The sequence below is a fragment of the Strigops habroptila genome, chromosome 8 (genome assembly GCF_004027225.2).
Source record: "Strigops habroptila isolate Jane chromosome 8, bStrHab1.2.pri, whole genome shotgun sequence".
NCBI classification, from domain to species: Eukaryota; Metazoa; Chordata; class Aves; order Psittaciformes; family Psittacidae; genus Strigops; species Strigops habroptila.
The window spans coordinates 14,642,629-14,658,253 of NC_044284.2; the positions used below are offsets into that span (position 1 = coordinate 14,642,629).

General features: G+C 38.8%; 1 protein-coding gene across 13 annotated transcripts in view; it reads right to left on the reverse strand.

The window, feature by feature from the left end:
- Positions 1–9,222: 9,222 nt before the first annotated feature.
- The window catches only part of PTPRC (protein tyrosine phosphatase receptor type C), a 95,703-nt gene continuing 89,300 nt past the window's right edge, over positions 9,223–15,625 (reverse strand). For all 13 annotated transcript variants that reach the window (XM_030493725.1, XM_030493736.1, XM_030493724.1 and 10 more), the window contains 7 exons: positions 15,315–15,405; positions 14,824–14,957; positions 13,664–13,798; positions 13,215–13,337; positions 12,617–12,795; positions 11,845–11,980; positions 9,223–10,495 (listed from right to left, as the gene is read on the reverse strand). In XM_030493725.1, coding sequence (XP_030349585.1) covers positions 10,223–10,495; positions 11,845–11,980; positions 12,617–12,795; positions 13,215–13,337; positions 13,664–13,798; positions 14,824–14,957; positions 15,315–15,405 — 1,071 coding nt within the window. In that variant the 3' untranslated portion in view covers positions 9,223–10,222. The remainder of the gene's footprint in view (positions 10,496–11,844; positions 11,981–12,616; positions 12,796–13,214; positions 13,338–13,663; positions 13,799–14,823; positions 14,958–15,314; positions 15,406–15,625) is intronic.

Sequence of the window (15,625 nt, forward strand, 5' to 3'; positions counted from 1 at the left end):
TTGATTTTATAATATATTCTTATTATTTTTTATTTGTTTTTATTTGAGGGTAAAAGTTGGTGAAATTTAGTGCTCATAAAAATGAGGGATTAATCGTGGCCAGAGCAAGGTTTGGTGCAAGTGGACCCTGTGTAAACTCCCATACATGTCTCTGCAATGCACCTCAGTCAGGAGAGGCAGTGAAACATGGCTGCTGTCTGGGTACTGGACCTCTTCTGAGGTGAGAGTGCCAGATCTGCTGAAAAGCTCAGTGATTTTCTTGATTACAAATAGGGTTCAAGCCCACCAGAACATCACATTTAATTACACTTCCCTGTTGCTTAACTCTGACACTCTAACAAGTACTTGTGTGTCCTCCAACTATGCTCATGTAATTGGCCCTAACCAAAAATAAACCATGAGGTAACAGAAGTTGTATCTGTGATGACAGTTTGGGGATTTTTTTTATTACACGCCAAATTTTAATCTAGTGGACTGAACAGAAGCCACATCTAAGAGCAAATTCATGTTGCCTCTTGCTTTGATCTTTTACACGCACAAGAAAAAAAATCCCAAGAAACAACTGATGCACAGGAAGAGAACAGTGAAAAAGAAACAGGCATAAGACTCTGAAAAACAGTATAACCAGGAATTTCCCACTTGCTGTTCAAATTGCATGCCTGTTTGCCGACGAATCAAGGCTAACCACATACAGTTTCCCCAATATATACCATTGGCAAGGATCTTATCACTGAACCAAATTATCAGGAAAGCATATTCTTAGCGTGCCATTGGCTGAGGACCAATTTAACAGTGGGCTCCAGGTAAAACGTAAAATAGATAACAGGTAACTTTATTATTTGTACTTCTTATTTCTTAAGGACGCAGAATGTGAAAGTTAGTAGAACTCACCAAAAAACATACCCTGTGCTGTTCTTCACTTACAGGGCAGCTGAATCGAAGACTGAATTGTTTCAAGGCACAGTAGTGTGCCAAATGCACATTTTTATGTAGATGACCTCTGTTTTCCCCTTGGTTTGAGGGGGAAAATAAAGAGCTTATTACAGGAGGGAAACTTTCTGCGTACAAGCAGTGTTTGTGAGCGTCAGTATCTCTGGTACTGAAGGGCAAAAAAAAAAAAAATAAAATTGAATGTAATCTATTCATACTTGCTTCTTTTATTTAGGCCTCAGCTTACTGCACAGCAAAATCATTGGAAATAATCCCACTAATTTCAGCTGATATAGGACAAAGTCCTGGCTCAGAAGAATGGTGTGATCATATTGACACCACTGGACACTTTTAAGCAACGTTGCAAAAGCAGTTTGTCCATTGGAACTGCTTTTCCCATGCTCATAATGTGCTTTGTGGAGAAAAAACCCACACTGGGAAAACTCGGGAAAGGCTATAACTCAGGGAATTGCTTACGCATTATCCTACTGGGTCAAAAAATTTTGTTTTTCAAGAGAATGTGAAATGCATTGGGCTTAAAAAGCTCTTGGCTTATGTAACAGTTGCCAAAGGGCAGTCTATTCATTAGCCAAGACATAAAAGTAAAAAGGCTGCTCCAAGGCCTTGAGGCAGCACAGTTTCTTGAGCTGTGCTTCATAACAGATGCCCTCCAAAGTCTGATTAACGTCATCGAAAATGCTCTTTAACAGAGGACTAAGATGACACACTTACTGTTACAGCAACCCCTCTTTGGACAGAAAAAGACATCCTCAGTTTCCAGAGCTCTCCTTTCTAGTGCTGAACTCTGACACACTGGGCTCGTCCTTTACCTCAAAGTAATCACAGCAGGAAAATTTGCTCTTTTATTCTTTAATATAACCTTCTGCTCTCCTTAGTCCCTGATAAACAATGGATGCTCAGATCTTTGTCATAACATGTACTGCTGGCCCTGCATAGTTCAGTCCTCTGTGAGGAAGCTGCCTTCATCTTTTGAGGATCAGAGGGCAGCCTTATGTAATATGTGTGCTTCGGATTTACAGGACAACAAGTAGGGAGCCAGTACCAGGAAGCAAAGGGAGTGAATGTGTTCCTTCCTATCACGATTTTATTAATTTGCTATAGAAATTATTAGTGCACACTGCAAATTTTCCCTTAAATGCTGCTATAAGATTATATAATTGGCTAAAAAAAAAACTAAAATCTTCCTCCCTAAGTCAAATGTGCCCTTTCCCAAGTTAGAAGTCCAGCAGAACATCTGGGCACCTGCATTTATTTGTTGCATACAGCCCACTTCTCTGCTGCGGAGACATATCCAGTTCTAGCTTCTGGGCTGGTTTACTCATGCTGCCTTCTAACAGCCCTTTATAAGCTATCTCTGCCTGTGAACCACTTCAGAGGAGCCATCAGCACACAGTTGTAGCTGTTCAGAGCAGTTACCATCATAGGGTCACCCGTTTGTGTTTGTGATGTCTCTCAGCCAAAAGTGTCAGGTTGCAGGGGAAAGTACTGGCTGGGATGTCTACTGAAGATCAAGCCCTTGCCAAGGAAACCTGAATAAACCTTATAAAAATATTCTCTCCTTCCTATTTATCTTAGATTTTTGAAATTAAAACTATTTAATTTATCAGAGCCGATTTACTGAAGTATTTACCTTGGATGCTGTTGCACTTGATGGTTTTGAGCAAAGAAATGACTAATTCATAATGACAGTTGGATGAAAAAAATTGCAGCACCAGGAATTAAACTAAACAAACTCTTGATTTATTTATATTTTTAGCTACAAGCAAAAGCTTGAAGTGAAGTAATAGAGTGCTAGATGCAATTTAAAAATATATGTGATGCAGAAAGAAATGAAAGCAAAAGAAAATTCCATGAATATAAGGAAAAACATACCCACCTGCTCCATCCTAACACTTTGGAGGAGGAAGGGGAGAAGAGATTGAAATGGCTGTTGAATAGCATTTGTTCAATGACTCCTGAGCATTTCTTTATAAAACGAGCATACGAGTGCGGGGCCATCTCAGTTCAAGCTGCCTTACTCCTTCTCCAACAGTGCCTCCTCCTCAAAGCATCCTGTCGTGCAGCTAGCACCATGGCTGGCTTCATGCCTGCTGCTTTGGCTTAATGAAGCTCCTCACTACAAAGAGGAGCCTACAGGAAGGCTATGGAGTGTATTCACCAAAGAAGACACTTGCAAGTACACAAAACCTAGTCAACTGGCCATGATATTCTTGAAAGCAATCTACATTCATTTTGTCCAGCTGCATGTACAGCAAGCAGTTCAATTTGCAGAGTGCTGCTATTGCTCTAACAGTGAAACAGCCTTTTCCAATATGAATAGGACTGAGACCACCATTTCACACGTTGTCAGTTCATAATCATGCCTGTCACCTATGTATTAGACTAGAACAGTGGCCCAGGCTTCAAGGTATTTAAAACTCAGAATAGCTCAGACCAAAAAATGATCATAACCAAAATTTAAGCACCTGTTTGTACTGTAGCCTGTCATGAATTGTGATGCTGTCTGGATACATACATCTGTTGGAACAAGGAACCTTTTCCTCTTTCTTTGGGTGTGGGTGAGAAAACAGGAGTAACTGGTATCCCATCTCATTTGTTAAAAACATAGAGAGACAGGTCTCTCAGAGAACAACAGCAATTAAAACAGCACTTTATATAGCTTTGTCCTGCAACAGGAGACCACAAAATGATATGTGGTGGTTGTTAATACATTTCTGTGCAGCAGTGCACAGTTCATGACTTCAAGGAGTACTGAATTAGGAATTCAAAATTAGCAAGCTGGAAACTGTGACTCTTACAAAACACTGTCAGACAGCTGTTTCTGCAAGATGGAAATGTTGAGAACAAGATATCTGGTTTGTGGATATTTCTTTCCTATGTTGTCTATGATGAACTGTCAAAATAAAACCTCAGCTAACCAGATGACAGGAGAATACACTTAGGATGCAGAAGATGCAGATGTAGCTCAAGGGTAGACATGGGCCTTGAATGAAACTATGCCTGACCACCCAATCTGTAAGTCAGTGGACTCATCTAACTTGCTTTTCTCTCAGCTTTATATATTAAACTCTAAATTCTGCACAGACCACCATAAACTAATACTTCTTATCAACAAAGTTTCAAGTTTTCGTCTATATATTCAGCTGATGCTCAGCCTGTGGCATTGATTTTACAGAGGTCAATGGTTTTCCTATCATCTAAACATATAAGATCTAAAATAATCAGGAGTCTTCAGAAACAATATAACCCATGGAACGCTACGCCGTGATACAACAGCTCAGCTGATGAGATGCCGTGCTGGCATGTCCTAACTTACCAACCTGGTATGAGGTTTTCATGAGTCAGGCCACCGCTCAGTAAGTGAAGCAAAAGCTAGAAAAAGAAAAGTCAGAGACTTTGACTAATTGGACTGTGGAGATGAGAGTAGGGCTATCTGCAGAGCTGGGGGGAGCTGTGAGCTCTGTCTGCCCTCCATGGCCACAGAAAGAGTCTTTCTGCTGGGACTGGAATGGGACAAGGCATTATTTGATAGTGGAAATGCCTTGCTCTCTTTGAGAGGAGAAAAAACTCTTCATGGAATAATTTATTAATGCCATTTAAGAAATTGAATTCCTGTTCCATGAGAATTTTATTAATGTTAAATCAATACATGAAGTCAGAATTTCTTTTTATTGCTGAATAGAAATTATATTAAGAAAGCAGTATAGAAAAAGGAAACACTTAATGGTGCTGAACTGCTCTAGTCTTGAAGTGGTTTCAATGACATAATGATATATTAAAAATAATAAATTTAAATATTTCAGAAAAGACCAGGAGTAAAAGAAAGTCCAGTGCTAAACTTAGAACAAGATATTGTTATTCTCAATTTGACATATTAACATTAGTAAAATAGGATGAAAATGATTCATTATTTCTTTCTTAAAAAAAAAAAAACAACAAACATTTACACTTCTCATCAAATGCAGAATTTGGCAGAAACTCCACCTTTCAGTGGTAACTTTCTATTATCATTTTTGTACTACTTTTCTCTGTTGAAGAACATGCACATTGACTTCTATTGCAACATCAGGAGAGCTGACCAGTAATTTTTAGCAGTCACTGATGCCAGCACTGATTAAGTCTGTGATAACAGGAGCTTTCTGCCTGCATGCAGTCTCCAGTACCAGTTTTGAAAACCACTCATATAAAGCCCATCAGCCACCCAATCCAATATCGTCTCAGTGCTGCACTGCCCTACGAAAAGGTTAGCACAGGCCCACTACATCATCTCTGATTCTTCTATAAATTTTTTAAGCTGAGCAGCTGCAAAGTCAACAACTCATTGATTTCTGTTTGGGAATGTAACCTCACACGTAAGGCTATGAATGACGCACGCACACACTCATCCTCTCACTCTGAACTCCTGCTTGGTCTTGGATAGACACAATCTCTGCAGTGCTGTATAAACAAATTTCATCTTCGTTACCTTGAGTGGCTCCACGTTACTGAAGTGGAGCGAGCTGAAAACTGCGGGAGTGTCTGCAGAGCAAAAGGCATTTGAAGAGTTTCAGCACAGCCTGGCGGGTAAGGACTGAAAGTACATCAGGTCCACTCCAAGGAATCTCTGGGTATTGCTGGGTCGTAGCTAACTGCAAGGCAAGGTCAGGCTATCATGAGGTTTCATATCCAAACCCCAAAACTTGATACCGAGCGGTAAAATTGGTCCAAAGTAAACTTCTTTTCCATTTTCCCTCTGTATGTTAGACAGTCATGACAACATTAGTACTGCCAGCCAGAGAAGCGTGCAGCTGTGGGATTGAAGAGACAACCCAGCTATAAATAGTTATATGCCTATTCCTCTGAAAAAGGAATAAGGATATATTGTTACTTTAAAAAATTCAGTAATATTACGCATTGCTGATTCAGACAATTATGAGTCTAAGGACATAACTACTTAATAAATTCCTGCTTTTCACTAAGGTAAAACAATGAGACTAATATTTTACAATAACTTCTACTAAGTATCCTTCCTAAATAATCATTTTTGTCCCTTTTAGAAAGGAAATTTTTTAGTATAAGCTTGCTTAGTACTTTTGTAGTCATCATCTTTCTTCAATTTGCATTGAAAAGAGAGATAGACTTGTAAAGTTTTTGTATTAAACTTTATTTCTACATTGCTGTACCTTTAAACTTATTTGATTCTGTTCTTCTTCCAAAAACTTATGTTTTTTCTGAAGCAGAGCTGGTGCATATAGAAGTGTGCTGCACTCTGTAACTGAAACTTTCCTTTTCTTCTGTTTTGGTTTTCCCTAGCCTAAAACACAGCATGCTGGTTCTTGGCAAACAGTTGCTTCATGTATGGAAAAATAGCTGCGGCACAGTGGTGTAGAGCCCTTGGGGAATTTGTGATACTCTTTTAGAGGCCATCTGGAGAGTGTACAACATGAAAAAAATAGGCCTTTACAAAAGCAAGATGCCTTGTCAAAGAGGTAAGTATTGCTATTGGAGAGTTTTCCTGAAGAATGCAAAATAAAGGATATAATTTCCAACTTAATGAGACACCTGTCTTGAGTCACTATTCTTTCTTACTTCCCTTGCCATCTCACACAAACAAACAGCCAGTGATGTTCATATTTACTTTGTTTTGCCGCTCCTACCTTCAGTGCTCACTACCCAGCTCTGCTTGTGCCTCTCATACGAGATCTAACTTAAGTTTCCTCTATTGCAGCAAGGCTCGAGAACCCTACTGCTTGCTCCACTCCAGTGACAAACATCTTCCCTGTCCTAACGGGAGCAGTGAAAGGTGGGCCGGGAGCTCACTGCTGCCAGGGGCTGTGGTCTCGAACAGCATCTCCCAGCTCAGAAGCAGAGGAGGTGATTTCACAGACACTGGCTGCACATATGGGTGGGAAAAGGAGCAAGCACAAACATACCGCACAAGAGCCCAAACGCAGCAGTGGAAGCTGGGGTGTGGGAAAGCAATGGTGCTTCTGTCATCTCCTTGAATGGCACCCCTGACCACCATGGCTCAGTGCACTGGCCGTTGTGTGACATTTATCTCAAGAATCACAACATTGCTGATATTCATAATGTACAATCTCTGAAAAAGATTTTTAATATATCTACCTTGTTCATTACAGAGCACAAAAAACATAAAAATCTAAACAAAAGCCAACACAGAGTTCATTCCCCACTGCAGTTACCTGACCAAGCAGAATCCTGCCGATCCTTCCTCTCCTCTGTCTTCCCACACCGGAATCTGCTAACACAGCACTGTCACTTTTCCATATCCACTTTTCTATCAGCTTCTACCCAGCAAATTGTGGATGAAATCCACTCCCTTTGGTCACATAAGCCCTTGATTACCCTAGTTTGTTGCTCAAAGTCCTCTCCCAGCTGATCTGTTACTTTATTTTTATCCTGGACTTTAGATTATAAAACACTTTGGAACAACACCTACCTCTGAGCTTGAGGCAGTGGTTAGCAGTCTTTGTGCAGCTTAGCTCTACTTGAGAACATAAACATTCGGCATCTTACTTTTCATGTTTGTTTCTCAGCTTTCAGGTCCTGCCAAGTCTCCAGCCTGCTACAATGTTGTTCTTGCCCTAACTGAGCCAGAGCAGTTTCCTAGCAGAGCTTGTTAGCTTGGGCTTCACACCTCACATGTAATAAGCTTCGCTGTGTTCCTGGGAGACATAAAATTAAGCCTGCAAGTGAATAAGCCAAGTGACCTCGGAGCATCCAGCTTAATGGCCTTCTCCTACAAGCTCTGTGTCACCACCCTGTGGATTTCCGAAATTCAAATGGCAATCGAGAAGGAAAAAAAAAATCCCTGGTATATACATAGGGATGTACATACATAGGAACATAGAAAGTTCCTAGAAGCAATCAGAATTTCTAAGCTGTGTTAAGACTGGCTCCATCAATTGTCACACTGGGATTTAATGAGATTTAATTGTACAAAGTGTTACTTAATTTGAAAATAATTAAATGCCAAGAGCTCAGTTTATTCCCTCGTGGCAATAAGGAACTTTACTCCAAAAGTGGTTTACTCTAAGCACACGAGGGCAGTTTTAATGTAAGGCTCTGTTTCTCTGATTAGGCTAATAATGAAGATAAGCACAAGGCAAAGTTTACCACAGTTCAGGACCTTTCTTTCAAAACACATGCACAAATCAAGTGTTAACATGGCATGCATTTAAAAAAAAAAAATGAATAAAAGGCAGTCAAAAGAACATTGAAATCATTCTACGAAACAATTCAAGCAAAACAAAATCCTCCTGAATTTTTACAGCCTGGGTGCTGCAGGAGCTATAAACCTGCAGAAACATTTTTCAAGGAATTGAACTATATGAGTGCCCTCAGGTTTAACACAGAATGAAAATTTGGGCCTAATTTTTGATTTGGAAAATGCTTGCTGTTATTCCTAAAAGTGTGACTTAGTCTCTGCCTCCACAATTTTACAATAGGTAGCTGCCCTGACCTCTATTTTGCTACCTGGAGAGGCTTTACAGTGGCAAAAATTTAGAGTAAAAAAATACATCCAATAAGTCATCCAATAAGCACCAGTGGGTCAATCTGCATCCAAGGCTCTTTATCCTTTTGATCTTCAAAGGTATGCTAAAGCTGCAATTTTGACATGTTCCACTAAAAACAGCCAACAGGTTTTGGGCCTATAGTTTTAGATTATCTTCACATTTAGTCTCAAGAGCTTTTTCTCTGCAGGTGACCCCCTCAACTTTGTTAGTTTACCAACTAACACAGCTTCAGTGGAAAAGGCAGTTCAGCTCACAGCTGAGGGGAATCCCACTGCCTCTGTGGCCGTTTGCTGCCACTTACCCAAGTAAGACTGACAGGAAGCACTTGTCTGAGCTGATAACTGTGAATTAAATCTTTGATCTAGAGTAACAGCAAAATTAAATTTATGTTTTACCAAGGGTGACTGTATGTCAGTCACACATTGACATGGCTCTCTAAGTATTTTCAATTATTTTTTGAAAGGAGAGATTAGGAATATGCAGTGCTAAACTAGGAGCACTTAATCTGTTGAGTGACTGTTCCTTTAATGACATCAAGCAAGAGAAAAATGAAGTTTCCTTCCTATGTAATGAAAGAAACAAGACAAGACACTTACCTGGATTCACACACAGTTTTATAAGAATTAAACTGCGTTTTCCTACTGAAATTTGTAAATTTTATCCATGTATGGGATAACACAAGATTTTGTGCATTTAGAAGAAAATTGTCAGTTTGCAGAATACAACAGAACAAAATAATTTCCACCTTGTCAACTATTATCTATCTTTTTTATTTGTTCTAAAAACAGTAGGCTAAAATCCAGCAAGAAATAGTGAAAATATCACAACTGTAACAGATAAAATCTCATAATGAAAAACTAACAAACAAACAAAAAAATTCTGTACCAATTAAAATCTACAAGGTTTGGAGGAAAAGCATCTACGTATTTTCCAATTCTGAAAACGGGTCAGATGCATTCATGGAGGCAGTCCCTTTAAATAACAGTAAGCATAAGAAACAGATGTGCAAGCACGCTGTATTCTAAACTCTAAGAATAAAGATGAGGTGTTTTCTATCACTACGATTGCAATGATTCAAGTGCCAATCTCCAAACTCTTCGAGTCGAACGTTGAAAACTCTAACATATGTGGAGCAACAAGGACACCTTGAGGCAATTCAGAAAAATGCAAGAAATTTCTATTCCACATTGACCTGGGAGGATGTACAGATTCTCTGTAAACCTGAATTCCTTGGAAGTGCCACATGCTGTCAATGATAAGCTCTTCAAACTGTTTGGTAAAGTCCCACAAGTTCCAGAGTATTATGAAAGCAGTGCTTGGTCAGCACTCCTGAAATGCCAGAATACATGCTTACCACTTACTAATACTTTCGAAGACAAACCTGTTGTTGCAACACGCTCATCTTGTTGTTCTGAATAGCTTTTCTCCTTGTTACAGAAGTAAAAAAATTTCCTTCCCACTGCTCAGCATAGTATTACACTGTACATATTTTTAAAAGAAAAAGTATAAAAACAGTGAAAAGGTTTCTGAAGTATTAAATGCAGATCTACACAAAACTTAAATTTTCACAGTTCTTTGTCACTCTTGCCAAGTTTCAAGTAATCCTTTAAATTTGTACCTTTGAAAAACTGAAATAACAGTTATCATTTTCAAAAAAAACAAAAAAGCTGGGAAGAGGAAGAAATCTTGTACTTCTTTTGCTTAAATTTTTTTGCACATGAAAAAGCTTTTTTTAAAAAAAAACCCAAAAACCTCTAAGTTAGAACTGGAGCTGATGGGCCATTTGCAGAGCTTTCTGCTCCCTTAGTGCTATCTGCAGCCTTAGATTCGTCACATACTTCAGAAGCCTGATTTTCTTCTGGCGTTGATGGGGTAAGATCAATAGTGATCAAATCAGTTTCCTGATCTGTTTTTATTACTTCATTGCAAAATTCAACTTTATCTTCCTGTTGGCTGTTCTTCTTTATTTGTCCATTCTGTGCAGGGTAGGAACTGGCAATGGTATCATAAAGAAATTGGTAATGTTCCTTAAATATAAAGAAAAAAAGTTAGTATGAATGGAACGCTCAGAGCCCAAGAATAAACCCATTCTTTCTGTGTTTTCTTAAATTTTATAAACGTAACATGGAGTTTAATATGAAATATTGCATATGAAGCTGACTCCACAGTTTTTGGTGTACAGAGTGTTGCTTCTATGTTGTATTCTGACTTCATGTCCTGCTGGTTTTGGCTGGGGTAGAGTTAAATTTCATCAGAGCAGCTAGTCTGGGGCTATGTTTTGTGCTGAAAACAGAATTGATAACACAGGAATGTTTTCTTTATTGCTGAGCAGTGCTTAGACAGAGCCAAGGCTTCTTCCGCTTGTCACACCACTCTACCAGCGAGTATGCTGGGGGTGCACAAGAAGCTGAGAGGGGACACAGCCAGGACAGCTGACACCAACTGATCTAAGGGATATTCCACACCCTTTCCATTCTATATGGCGTCATGCTCAGCATATAAAGCTGGGGGAAGAGGAAGGAAGGATGGTGGACGTTCAGAGTGATGGCATTTTTATTTCTCAGGTAACCATCATGCATGATGGAGCCCTGCTTTCCTGGAGTTGGCTGGACACCTACCTGCTGATGGGAAGTGGTGAATGAATTCCTTACTTTACTTTGCTTGTGTGTGTAGCTTTTGCTTTACTATTAAACTGTCTTTATGTCAACCGATGAGCTTTCTCACTTTTACTCTTCTGATTCTCTTTCCCATCTCAACACAGGAGGAATGAGTGAGCGGCTGTGTTGTGCTTAGTTGCCAGCTGGGGTTAAACGGTGACAGTATGTAACGTCTTTGTAGCTGCTTGCAAGTTGTCACTTAGTACCTTCTTAGTTCACAAGAAGGTACTAAGTGTTCGCTTGGTTCACCAAAACCATGTTTTTTAGAGTACCCAAGTTGTAAACAACATTATTGTGATACCTGGGTCTGGTTTGTTTGTAAATGCACAGTGTATGTCACAGAGACACAATTCATCTGGAGTGACCTAAACAAAAAAAGTTGGTGGCTGATAGCCTGTGAAATAGACTTAGCCTCCTACCTGCAGGAGTTAATGGACACTGTGCATGTCCACTCCTGAAGCTACTGCAGAAACACCAATTTATGCAATTTGAAATTTTATAATATGTGCCCTTCTACCATAGTGTTATAGAATTGCAGCTTTGGACATCTCACAGACTCCTTCATTCTTATCAGTAACAGCCAATTCCCAAGTAGTGGTGAGAGGCTGTGAATGTCCTGATTAGAATTAGTGTTGCCTATGAGAAAGGCTATGAGGATATTAGTGACCGTGATAAGTAATCTCATAATTTTTTTCTGGTAATTCATAAGATTTACTTACAAAGGTGGGGACCACCCCCAGCCTGGTGCGACGAAGAGCTTTTACTACTTGGAAAACATCTATTACTTCTTCTGTTTCTGCACTTTCCAAGAGAGTCATTAAAGCACAAAATACACCAGTCTGCTGTGATCCATCACTAGAAGATGAAGTAAAAAGTACATATAAATTTTAAATGTAAAATCATCAGGTCTTCTAACTAAATGTTAGATTTATTTCAAATCTACATAACGAATTACTTTTCCAAATTATTTTTTGCTGGACTGAAATTGTTAAAATTAAGAATATTGTTAATATTAAGAATATACACAAGACAGTTTTTCTAGAGGCTACCTGGATCTTATGTGGCCACTTAATGGGTAAGAGAGAAATTAGAAGCTTTAGGTTTACAATTTCAACAATTGTTAGCAGGATTATCCTCTATTTTAGATTGTATGCAAGGCTATTTCTGGAAGTGGTCCTAAAAAAGTGAGCTTATGTACTGGAGAAAGAGAGGAACCTAAAAGTTCTGCTGGATCCTCATTAGTGGTATGCTACAAGAGCACTCTGACCTAGTACTTCTTCTCAAAATATGCGTACCAGGAAAAAGCAGCTAGCTCTGAACACCTACGCCAGCCCATGCTTGCCAAAGTGTGCTCACTTTTCATTACTCCAGCCAGAAAGGTCAAGCTTGAGCAATTCAAGGCTTTGGAGAAAAGGTAGGCGTCCCAAAACTGTGGTTGCTATGTATAGCCAGAACTCAGCTAGGTTAAATATGTGCTAAATTCAGACCCACCGGCAGTGGATGACAAGCGGGACACTGCGGGTATTCTTCTTGTCCTCAGTGGCTGGTCTGATTGTAACTTTTTGTTTAAGGTTAAGAATCATGCTGACTAAATCTTTGGGGTTTTCTGGAACATCAAAGCCACTCCACTTGTGATACTGATACTGATACACCTTCTGTGTTTCTTTCATCTGAAAAACAGCAGTGGAGATGTAGTCAATGTTCAGGTTAAAATAAAGATTCATGTAGTACATCTAGTGCAGCTGATTTACAAAAGAAAAACTATATTCCTGAGGAACTGCATGGTGATGAAAGTTCTACCTCATGAACATGAGGTAGGTAGACATTCAAGCTTTGCTCAAAGTGCAAAAGATAGTTGAACTCCTGAGACTCCACTAGCACCATGTCAGCAATTCACTAAATGGGAAACCTGAGATAAATTACAGCATTTATCATGATTGGCTGCTGGTCTGAAAGAAAAAAACAATTCCAATTTCTTAAAGCAGGAGATAAGTGCAGTGGGAATTGTCCTTTCTGGGTTTTTAGGCTAAGTTTGTAACAGGGAAAGAAATTTAAAACGTCCCTTTTGAATTCACAAAGAAACTTTTACCTTCAGATGTGTAACATCAAACGCACGTATGGTATAGCTAGGACAACAGTTGATATCTGTCATTTGAACCTCTATGCCATCATACAATTGTTTTCCTTCTCCCCAGTACTGTGCACAGAGTTCCTAAAATGGGTAAAAGTACAAGTCAGTGCTTACCACCATTCAAACCTCCTTTTATTTTATCCTCCACATGCACTTACAGATGGTATTGACTTTAAAGTAGTAGGAGTGTCATTGTATTTAAAAATACAGCATCATACACTCTTCCCCTCAAAAAATCATTAGAAAGTAAATTAAGAAGGTAAATAATAGAACAAATAATATTGGAAATGCAAATTCCTCATCCTATGAAACACTTAACTGGAGGAAAGGAATGAGAGAGTGCTGTTCAGTGTTTTCTTTGCTTATAGAGGACCCTTAACGTGCCAGCGTGAAGACAATGCCCTCACCTGATCTCCTTCTTTCAGTTCTGTCAGCATAACAATGACTTTGACTTTTCTTTGGAAGACCATTTGCCAGAAGTCAGAGATAGTTTCCTGCAGTGGTCCTTGTGTTGCTATCATGGCTTTTGGACCCCAGTAACCCTGTAAGAGAAGTTTTTAATATTTTATTTTTCTTAAATTCATTTGAAATGTGATTGTCAAGCAAAAGAACTCATCATTTAAAGGACAGCCTATGAAATAAACTACTGAACTCTTTTCTTTATAGGGAAAATATGCCTATCAAAGTAGGCAATGGTCTTACAGGAATTCTATGAGCCAAATGACATTAAACTCAATTCCACTAACAACAGTATCGCTTCCAGATTGACAACAAGGCATACTCATCCTGCCATGGGTGAGACCTCACCCTGCCATTTTCTGCAAAGCATATTTTTAAGGGCTAAAACATTTAATTCTACACAGCTGTTTAATTTGACCACTAAGAAATGGAGTTTATACTACACAAAGTTCATATCACCAGTCAGTTCACACTGAGCTATCCAAAAGTAAAAAAACGTATTTACTTTGAATATATATCATAACTTTGCAGCATTTTAAAGCATTCAACTTTACCCAATTTAGCTAGTAATTTCATTAAAATCAGTTACACCATCCATGATGGATAACTGCTAGCCTTCTTTTGGAGGTATATATGATACTAAAAAACTGATGGCTCCAATTTTCAGTAGTAAGGTTTTGTATATGTGAATAACTATACTCATATTTCACTAATAGGGAAAATATCAGTATGAAACAACTTGTAGGCAGGTGCCCACTACTAGAAATACCTGTTATCATGAGGCCACTTTGAAAGTTAGTGGTTTTAAACATAACACACATGTGGAAAAAAAAAAAAAAGGCATTTCTATGTTTAATCTCACTGCTTAAGATTGCACAGACTGACACCATGTAGGGGGAAAAGATTCATCTTATTACTGCAGCAAAATGTAGAAGATTTTGATGATTAAAACTATAAATGGATTTACCAATTGACTGTCAGAACCTTCTCCCTTATTCAGGTAAATCCTATTCTATATGTGAAACCAGAAAAGAGTAAGAGCACAAGCTAGAATATAGTTTTAGCTGAAAGCTTGTGAAATACTTATAATGGATCCTCTAATACATACAGTTATGAAGGAAGCATTGATGTATTTGCTTGATTCCTCACAGTCACTGTCCTCATCTGAGGAATCATTCGAATCATGTTCACCCTCCTTATTGCATTCATCTTCCTGCTTGATTGGTACTCGATTAAAGTCATCTGCATGAGACAAAGTGCCATCATCACGCCACACTGTTGCTCAGGTGTAGTATTAGAGGGGGCTGTCCCTGCATGTGCAGGGCGGGAAATATACAGAAAAAGGGTAATCCTTCAAAACAGATTGCAGAACAAAAGCCGCTTTGTTTGAAATAGACAGTAATGATAATCCACATCTTTAAAATCTCATCTCTTTTTTAAAATACTATGATAAGTCTCTAATTTTGCAGTGTTGAGAAAATTAAGCAACCAAATACATCTCAGTAAGGTAATTTACTGTCCTAATTTTTTCAAAATTTAGTAGGTTTTCTTACAGAAGATAACAGATAAAATAAGGGAGAATTCCTGGAAAATACTTACATGGAATTATGGTTGCATTCCTATTTTTGCTTTTATTTTCCTCACGATTTCCAGTGTTCTGTGTCCGCCACCCCTTATAGGAAGGTAATCTCTAAAGAAAGAGGATGTTTGGTATTATGCTTGATTAAAATGGCTCCTGGGATCATTGTCCCCTCTGGAGACCCACATCCAGTCACTTCTTCCTTTAATTCTTTAAACGTTGGTCACATCTGGACTATAGTTTAAAAATGCCTGTCATACCATGTACGATGGCACAGGAAATCATGCACATAGATATAAGTAATCATTCTATGCTCCCCATCTTTGTTAAC